Source organism: Dermatophagoides farinae, chromosome 10 (genome assembly GCF_024713945.1).
Source record: "Dermatophagoides farinae isolate YC_2012a chromosome 10, ASM2471394v1, whole genome shotgun sequence".
Taxonomy (NCBI): domain Eukaryota; kingdom Metazoa; phylum Arthropoda; class Arachnida; order Sarcoptiformes; family Pyroglyphidae; genus Dermatophagoides; species Dermatophagoides farinae.
In genome coordinates this window covers 752367-762943 of record NC_134686.1, presented here as the reverse complement: position 1 = coordinate 762943, position 10577 = coordinate 752367, and the positions used below count along the sequence as shown (strand labels likewise).

Sequence of the window (10577 nt, the reverse complement as noted above, 5' to 3'; positions counted from 1 at the left end):
TAAACAACAATCGGAATGTTGTGAGTTGAAAAAAACGACAAAAATCATTGAATCATGATGTGCAAAAATTTGCGATGCAAAATCATCACCACCAGAATTGGTAATGCAAAAAAACGCAGACAAAAAAAAAATTTCATAAATTCCAAAATCCATTGGTATGGCAAGATAATTTCTGACCTAAATACAATGACAACCTCGATATCATTTTTTTTTTGTTTTTTGTTTGCGTTTGACCAAACATTTAGCAAATGGAAAAAAAAATTGTAACAATTAAAGCAAATGTTCATGACCATCATTGCATTTCATTTAATTTTTTTCGTTTTAATTTTATTGCTTGATTTAATTTCCATTATTATGTGTGTGTGTGTGTGTGTGATTATCAATTTTATTTTCTTCATTTACCATATTCGATCATTTTGATTTGATTCGATTTTTTTTTCTTGGATATTTTCATTCTGGATATGTCACATTTACATCATAAATTCTCTGCAATTGTTATGGTTTTCTGTATTGGACATTGATTTTTTTGTTTGTTTGTTTGTTTGTTGTTGACACTTGCTGGTTGCAATATTTTTTTTTTTTTTTTTTTGCTTATTTGTGTGTGTGTGTGTGCATTGTCATTCGGATGTAAAAATTAATCACAAATGATTAGTTTCAAATGTTTAACTTGTATTTTGTTTCTAATATATATATTTGGTGGCCAAAGAATTCTTGTGTGTGTTTTATATATCAATTCGAAAATGATGATATTTTTTTGTTTCAGTTTCAGTTTCATTGATTTTTTTTTCACTGTATCCAAAAAAACAAACAAAAATTATCTTTGATTTCATTTTTTTTTCTCTCTCATTGGCCATTTTGTTGTTGTTGTTGTATATTAATAATAATTTTCTATATTCCAATTTTTATTTTCGCTTTCTTGCACACATACACACACACACACCATGTACGATTCATAAATGATAAATAGAAAAATTCGTTTGATGATCGTTCCAACGTCAATTGTCAGAATTCAGAATTTTTCCAGTATACCACATTTCATCATCATCATCATCATCATCATTATTGTCGTAAAGTAATAATGGGGCGAAAACAAAAATTCTGCTCTGTCTGACTCTCTGATTTTGCTGGTGCTGAAATGGCTTCAAAATTTTTTTTCTCATTTCACTACATTCTAGTTCATTCAGAAGTTTTTTTTCTATTTAGTCTAAGAATTTTTTTCTTCTTCTCGTTTTTTTTTTGGTATTAAAACTTTTTATAATTAAAGAATGCTTCATTTAATTTTGTAGAAAACTTGTGTGTGTGTGTGTGTGTGCGTGGTACATATACCATATAGTATCTCTATTATTATTATACATCCATTATATGAGGGGGTGGTAGGGTGTGTGGTGGCTGACAAATCACAGGATCTTAGTTATTATAAAGATTTTTGTTTGAAGACAAGAAAAATAAAGAAAGATAATCAAAGCTTATGATTGTCAAAATGGATTCTTATACGGGGATCTTTGTTTTCATTTCATTTCATTCATTTGGTTTGGTTCATTTTCGATCCAATTTTCTTCGACACACACACACATGGTGAAAATGAAAAGCCCTTGAATCGTTGAATGCAATTATCATCATCATCATTACTAATTAACACTTTTTTTTGTTTTTTTTCAAATTTTCTTTTCCATATATATAAAGATTATTAAGTGTTACCATTGTCTAGATTCAAAATCGAATTCAATTTTTTTTCAATTTTATTTTCATTTTCATTGATTATTATTATACAGTGTTTTGGGAAAGAAAGCAAGAAAGAAATGAAAATGAAAATGAAATTTCGTACCATTTTGGTACGAATTTAGCTCTCAAAAAAAAGCTCTGTTTTTTCTGTATTATTTCAAATCTGTTAAGCTTTTTTTCTGTCGTTCAATTCAATTCAAGAATATGAAAATTTCAAATTGAAATCATAATATTATTTACATGTGTCAATTATTTGTCGAATTAGCGTGTGTGTGTGTGTGTGTGTTTCGTTTTTTTTCACGAATCTTTCAGATTCTTATTCGTATTATTCTGTATTGTTAGCCGTATAAAATTCAATCATTTCAATTTTTTTTTCTCTCGTTTAAATTGATTAAATTTTTTTTCTTCTTTTTCGTTTTTTTTTTTGACAATTTATTCATGCAAACATGCAGGCATACACACACAGACACACAGACAGACATAAATACAAGATTTTCACGAGTGTTTTTTTTTCAATATGATTTTTTTTCTTTTTTTTTGGACAGTTTTATTCTTCCTTCTGTTTTGTTTGCCCTGAAGTTGTATTTGTTTTTTTTTTATTTTATTTCATTGAATTCTGTTGCATCATTGGCATTGATTATTCACATAAAATTTCTTGACAGTTTTTTTTTCTTTGGATGAATCCAAATTTTATATTCTTGCTACGAAGAGAATTCCATAAATTTTTTTTTTTTAAAAGACAAACATACACGAAAAAAAGGAAGAAATCGTAAATTCTTTTCGTTTGGTTGAAAATTCCACCATTTTCAATCGAATTTTTGTTTATGGAAAGAACGAGAGAATGAATGAAAAATATGCATCATATGCAGATAATGATAATAATGTAGACAAGAAGAAGAACAGAATTTATTAATCAGAAAAGAACAACTACAATAAAAACAACAGAATCATCTAAACGATCATGATCATAATATTCTTGTTTTGAAGAATATAGATGCTGGTGATTATGACAATGATGTCAATGACGATGATGATCGAAACAATTTTGGTAAATTTTGAAAGTTTGAATGCATCATCATCACACATATCATATATTTGAATAAAATTTCCATTTTTCTTTATCCATAACCCAAACAACAAAAAAAAACGACAATGATGATTCCAACCATCCATCCATCCACCAAACATAAACACACACACACACACACATGTATGGATTCACAACAACAAAAATAAACAAGAAATAAATAAATAAAAAAAAACAGTTCAAATGAATGGAAAACTTTAATTTCCCACGTGTATCATAAAATGGTAACATATTCATTTTTTTCATCATCTGTTTTACAGCTACTAGCACTGCCACCACCACCACTATCACCACCACCAATCGTTGGTGATTCATTTTCTTTTTGTTTTTTCTATTTTATTTTGCTGCATCTGCAAAAAAAACAACAACATTCAATGGGCATCATCATCATTTTCAAAATAGAAATGATGATGATGATGATGATGAAATATGAAATAATTTATTTGAACAAATTATAATGACACATTGTCTTAATTGTTTTTGATATGATTTTTTTGTTTTTGTTTTGTTTTGTTTCTCTTTCACTTCATGAAAGATATATATATGTATGGTTATGGTTTCTTTTTTTTCCAATGAAATCCATTGCTTTTTTTTTACTGGGTTTCATCCATCGAATTGATGATTGTTGTTGTTGTTGTTGTTGATTCAAGCACACAATCATCATCAACAAAATTAGCCAACAAACAAACATCAAAATGATTGAAGAAGAAGAAGAAGATGAAAAAAAAGAAACAATTTCAAAACTTTTAATGGTAATAATTTTCGTTCTATTTCCAACAAAATTGCTGTCAAAATAATAATGATGATGATGATGATCATTTTCAATCAGAGAAGGAAAGAAAAAAAAATTTATTTCCGTTTTCTATATGTTTATTTAAACTTTTAAAGAAATTTTAAAATCAAATTTTCAGAAACACAAATCATTGTCGTGGAATTTGTTTTTTTTTCACTTGTTTCACTTTTTGCAAAATTCTCTTTTCTCTTTTCTTTTTTTTTATTATTATTAATTTACCACATTGACTACTACGTGACTAAAATAAATAGCCGATTGTCTATTGGAAAAAAAAGAAATGATTGACTAGATATTATTTCTGATATATATGGTCACGAATCACATAGTGTGACTGCGAAAAAAAAAATCACATATCACACTAACAAGGGTTTCAGTTTTATGTGGTCAATTAATTTTTTGTTTCACTTCTAACTAAATTAAAATTCACAAAAAGTAAAAAACGCTGAAAACATTGCTGATTATCAATCGTAAATCATGGACACTAAATTCTTTATCAAATATCGATAAATATTTTCTATTGTGACCAAAAAAATGGACAGAATTTATCCATTTTTTTTTGCATAATTGGAAAAGAATTCATGAATTGGATGTGTGTGTGTGCGTAAAATACTGCTTCTTGAAATTGAAATTGTTTGTCCACCACGGTATTTCATTGATTCTAATTTATGTTTTTGTTTTTTTGTTGTTTTATTTATTTCTCGGTCAAAATTTAATGCTTGACTGACTCGATCTTTTTTGAATGAAGAAAAAGTTCTTTAGTCTAGATATAAACGAGCAAGAGAAAAAAAAATGAGATTCAATTCTTTGTGAAGCTATATTTAGACTTTATCGTCTGGATTTACGTTCCAATGGTAATAATAATAATAATTTTTTTTTCTGTTTTCAAATCATCATCATCATCATCATATTGAATATCGACAGATAAATACATTGATAGAAATGGAAAATCTCTTTCTTTCCATATTCATTCGATTCTTACTGTTGTTGTTGTTGTTGTTATTGGGTTGGTGATTTTGAAAATTTCGTGAAAGCAAAAAACTAATTTATTGGCTGGACATAGGAATATCGATGCCATCGATTGAAGATGAAAAAAAAACACTCACACCACACAAACACACACACACACACATAAACATCGTTATGAATAAAATTGAATGGCTCAATGGCTGGTTGTTCAATAATTTTTTTTTTTCTTTTTTTTGTTGCAATCAAAATCTGTGGAAAGAAAAACGAGATTGTCCTGAATCGAGTTTTTTTTGTTGTTTTTTTGTTTTTTCAATCATCGATGATGCCGCCCGTTGTTTTAGCCATTGAACATATAATATTTTATATGCATAGAATCGTGGCCATTCTTTGCTGGCGTAATCATTATCATCGTCATCAGCAATTGGTGATATTCCAACAGTTGATTGGAATTGTCTTTTTTTGTTGTTGTTGTTGTCGTCGTTGACAATCGAATCCAATCAAAATGAATGTTTTTGTGTGTGTGTGTGTGTATGTGTTGGTATTGAAGAGAATCAATTCGTTTTTTTTAGGTAATTTAAAATTTCTGTAATCGAAACATATTGCATATCGTATTTCACTATGTGTTGATTTAATTCAGAATAAAAATAGAATGAAAATTCCGATTTTCTTTTCAGAATAATTGAAAAAAAATTGATCAACTACGATTAACAGAACGACGATGTAATCAGAATTCAATTTTTTTTTTTTTGTTTCTGTTGATTTAGCCAACTGTGTGTGTGTGTGTGTTTTGAGTTTATGAATACTAATCATTTCTATTTCTTCTTTTTTTTCTGGATTCTGGATTCTGGTTTCAAGTAATGAAATCTTTTCCAATTTCTTAATCTTTTGCAGAATGAAAAAAAAATTCACAATTCTCTTGTGTGTATGTCTGAATAATGATTACAAACGATATTATTCCATATATTCAATAATTTGGAAAATGAATTTTTTTTTTTGTTTGCATTAATGGCAATATGGCAAAAGAAAAACCACAGCAAATAATTTTCAAGTAAGTAGTGAAGACAAACAAACAAACAAAAAAATGAAATCAGAAAAAATTTAAATTGAAAAAAAAAAATTTTCATTCAAATTCATTCCAATGAAAAGAAGTAGAAATGAAAATACCGACCATTTGATTTGATCGATTATCAAAACGATATGAATACATGTGAAATAATTTTTTTGGTTCGCTACCGTAAATGATGATCATGATGAAATGAAAATTCAAAAAAAAAATGAAGAAGAAAAATAATAATAAAAAATTTCAAATGAAAAATTGAATTTTTTTTTTCTTGTTGTTGTTGCCATTTGATCGATTTGTGAATGTGTGTGTGTGTTCCAGTGTATATATATAGCTGCACATTATTTACCATTTGCTGATCAACCATTAATCTCAACAATGATCTTGATGATGATGATGATGATGATGATGATGATGATGTTGGAAATTGAAATGAAAAAAAAGGAATCGATTTCGTTTACATTCGTTGTTCGAATTCGGGTTCGGGTGTGTGTGTGTGTGTGTGTGTGTTTTACCAAATGTTGGAATATCATTTTTTTTTCTCTCTTTCTATTTATTTGTTTGTTTGACATTCTCGCATACAAACACGACCACAGAATCATCATCATCATCATTGTCAATGACAATAAATATAATGCAAACAGCAGCAGCAGCAGCAGTAGCAACAACGGCAACAACAACAACAACAACAAATACAAGACATATGCGTGTATGGAACATTGAACACATGGAATCAGAGGAGAAAAAAAATATACATATGATGATGATGATGAGAATTTTTTTTTTTTTTTTTTTGCTTTCGTTTGCAAAGGTTTTATTTGCCGACTATTTTTTTTTTTATTTTATTTTATTATTATCATTATTTTTTTTTGTGGTTCATTCGTAAAATCGGATCAACTTTTTTTTCCAATAGCGATTCTTGAGAAAAAAAAATCAGTTATTGAGAATGAGAGAGAGAGAGAGTTTATAATGATGATGAATGAAATATCGAAATATAATAAATGCAAGATGAGCTGTTTTTTTTGTTGTTGTTGTTGTTGTTGTTGCTTCACCCAATTTCATTCCATATATAACAAACAATAGAAAGAGAGAAAGAGAGAGAGAAATTGTAAAATCGATTAATGACAATCGATTGATAATGGATAACGGATTGCTAAAAATCGAATAGAACACATCGTTGAAAATAAAAAAAATTTTTTTCCTGTCTTTTCATAACATTATTCAATTCATAATTCATGATAATAGATGGCAGCATAAATATGTTATTCGAAAAACACTGATTCAATATACAATATAATGCATGCATGCATTTTTTTTTCTTGTTTTATTCATTCACAATTTGACTAAAAAAAAAATTTCCAAAATCAATAATAACTCTGATATAATTTGATTAATAATAATGACATGTTTATTAGTTTACAAATAAAATTTTTTTTTGTTCTTTTCTTTTCTTCCATTTCATTTGTTTTATAAATAAATTGTCGTTGTTGCAATAATGATAATAATAATAATAATAATAATAATAGTAATGATGATGAATAATTTCATCAACGTCTGAAAGACTAATTAATTGTTTTCATTTTTTAAATTCTGAATTTTTCTGATTTTCTGTTTTGTGTTGTTGTTGTTGTTGTTGATCATATTGACTAAATTGATTATCATTGTTGTTTTTTCTGCTAAAAGAATAAAGAATTTATATCATTTTTGTTTCATATATGGTGGATAGATATATTTTTTTGAAATTGAAAAAAAAACAAGAAAATTCTGCTGCTGCTTCTGCTGCTGCTGTTTTTTTTTTTTTTTTTGAATAACATAAAGAATTTACTATATATATTTGATCTCTTGAAACTATATGATGTGAAATGACAATAATAAAATACTATCACTGTGTGTGTGGGTGTGTGTATGATTTTTTTTTGTTGTTATTTTTCGCAATAAAAAGATAATAATTACGGTTATATCACTATTTTTTGTCATATATTAAAAATTTACTGAACATTTGAGAATATGTTTGTATGTGTGTGGGTGTGTGTGGGTGTGTTTGAAAATGTTGTTAGGATACAATAAATATACTTGTCTTGATTACTTTGTTTTTTTTTTGTATATGTACAAACACGTATGTAGTAGGTCAAAAAAAAAGATAAGAAGACGAGTGTTGAAAGATTTGAAGAAACGCAATCAAGGCATCATTGATTTGTGTTTTTTTTTTTTTGTCTTTGTATATAACAACAACAACAACAACAACAAAACAACAATTGATCGATTAATCGATCAAAGAAACAACGAAATAGAGAGAGAGAGTAAATATTTAAAGAATTATGCAACATTTAGTTCATGTTGTTTTTATGGGGACTAGAATAAAAAAAATGAAACACAAATATTCTAAGCAGTTAACCAATAACAGCGAATAATAATAATATTTGACATGAACATTGTTTGTGTATGTATGTGTAATCAAAATACAATAATGTAATTTGTATGATGCTTATGATGATGATGATGATGATGATGGTAACAGAATTTTTTTTCCCATTCTGATTAGATTCTTGTTCATATTATTTGTAATGTATTTAATTAGTTGAAATGATGAAAATCAAAAACAAAAAAAAAATTCAATAATAAGATGAGCAGTACAAGTGTTTTTTCTTTTTTTTTCTCATTTACAATGTTTTTTTTCTTGTTGTTGTTGTTGTTGTTGTTGTTTGATTATTGATTATTATAGATGAAATAAAAACGGAAACAAGAACAGAGAATCGTATACGGAATATAATTTCTTATAAATCGACAGATCTATCTATCTATTTTATTCATTGATTTTCACCATCAAGTGCTTCTAGATATTTATTGTCAATCACAAATGGAACTATTTTGTGTCTAATTTGATGAAGAAAAAAAAATGATGACAGAAATTAAAATTAATTCAATCAAACAATTTTTGTCATACCTGAATGGTAACAAAAGAATGACGATAACTGGAAAAACCATTTTTATATATGGCCATGGTGAGAATCCGAAAAAACACATTAAACCCAATTGAACCATTTGACATAATGTAAATAGATGAATTTTTCTTTGTGGACATCTTCGTATATAATGATTTGGTGGATAGGCAGCCTTTTATAAATGAATGTTGAAAATATGTTTATTGATTAGTGAAATTGTTGTGAATTTGAATCAAATCAAACAAACAAACAAAATACCTGTTCCATGAATAAAAGCGTAATACGTTCAAACATTTGATTGCCATTGAGCGAAGTTATTGCCATATAAAGAAAAAGGCCATCAAGCACGGCAGTTGGTATATAAGCCATTGGATAAGGTATTAAAAATACTGATAAACCAATCAATATGTGTGATACGATTCCAGTTAAACGTGTTTCACGAACTTTAACAATTCTATATTGGTAATGAAAAAAAAAATTAATATAAAAATCATTATTCAAGATTTTTTTGGATGAAAAATTTTCATTTTATAAATCATCATTTACATTTCATAGACATGACCCTGATCGACACGTTCTTCAACATCGGCTAAACTTCGTACATGTAATGGTGAATGTGGTAATACACCATGCATCCATGGAAATGCATACAATGATAGAAAACCATTCAATATACCGACAACAAATAGATCCAGATGATAAGCGCAGCCTTTTTTCAATCTTATGATGAATGTTTTTCATTTATTGAAGAAAAAGAAAAAGAAATAGAAAAAAAACCATTTTCAATCATCATCATCATGATAATAAATGTTGTTTAACTTACTTGTTACATGGATTATTAACCATAGCAGCGGAAATGTTTTGATCCATAAAGAATAACAATGATAATGAAAAACCTAAACCCATACAGGCACCGAATGCCGTCCAAGGAAGATCTTCTAATCGTGCACGTTTTAAATGTAGCTCTTCATCATATCTAAAATGTTCAACTATAAAAATAACAAAATGGAAATGGAAAAAACAACAACAATATTGATTGCATGATGATAAACAAATGTGATACCTGCTATACATACCTGGTATATCACGAAACACAAATGATCCGATAAAACTTAGAATAATAACTGAACATGGTAATGCATAATCGGCTAAAAGTTCTCTTTTACTAGCTTGAAGATAAGGACTGATGATGTTTGATCAATGAGAAAACATAGAAACAAACAAAAATGGAAAGAAAATGGAAAATTATCGTGATTGAAAAACAAAACAGAAAAAAAACACACACGTTTTATTAAAATTAAACAATGACACAGCCATCCAAACAGTACCAAGCATGAGCAATAGAAAAAGCAAACTGGTCTCACGACGACAAATACCATCTTCAGACATATGTAGATCAGTGAATATTAATTTCAATGCTGCTGTTGTTAAATTCTGTAATATACGATTTGCTTCTGGAGACCAAATCAATGAGGCAAGTGTTGTAGCTAATGTTGATACATTGGCAGCAGATAAATGTATTATATCTGATGATGATGAATAATTTGTATGAACACTTTGATTGTACGATTGATGATGATGATGATGATTATTATTACTATTACTATTAGTGGTTGAAAATAATGAATAATTTGAATGACCCAAAAAGAATGCCGTTTGATAAATTGGATCTGTCCAATTATTATTTGGATTATTATTATTTAAATTCAGATTGCTATTATTTTCATAATTTAATGTTGATGTTGACAATAAATCACTATTTATAATAGCTGTAGTAGCGGCTGTTGTAGTAGCAATAGTTGTATTTGAAAATGATGATGGCAATATTGATTCAACAATCAATGGTAAATTTGATTGTGCCAATACTTGAGCCTGTTGACGAAAATGTTGCAATAAATGTTGCCGATCACTAGTACGATTTAATTGATTTAAACATAATGGACTATAATAATGTGTTTGAAAATCTATTGTGAAATAAAACAAATGATGATGATAATAATATATGGA

The 10577-nt window shown here is 27.6% G+C and overlaps 1 protein-coding gene across 3 annotated transcripts in view; it reads right to left on the bottom strand.

Annotated features, from left to right (window-relative positions):
* Positions 1-7233: 7233 nt before the first annotated feature.
* The window catches only part of LOC124490863 (solute carrier family 4 member 11-like), a 33760-nt gene continuing 30416 nt past the window's right edge, over positions 7234-10577 (bottom strand). For all 3 annotated transcript variants that reach the window (XM_075734877.1, XM_075734876.1, XM_075734878.1), the window contains 7 exons: positions 9856-10534; positions 9647-9753; positions 9394-9559; positions 9117-9290; positions 8829-9024; positions 8573-8742; positions 7234-8502 (listed from right to left, as the gene is read on the bottom strand). In XM_075734877.1, coding sequence (XP_075590992.1) covers positions 8436-8502; positions 8573-8742; positions 8829-9024; positions 9117-9290; positions 9394-9559; positions 9647-9753; positions 9856-10534 — 1559 coding nt within the window. In that variant the 3' untranslated portion in view covers positions 7234-8435. The remainder of the gene's footprint in view (positions 8503-8572; positions 8743-8828; positions 9025-9116; positions 9291-9393; positions 9560-9646; positions 9754-9855; positions 10535-10577) is intronic.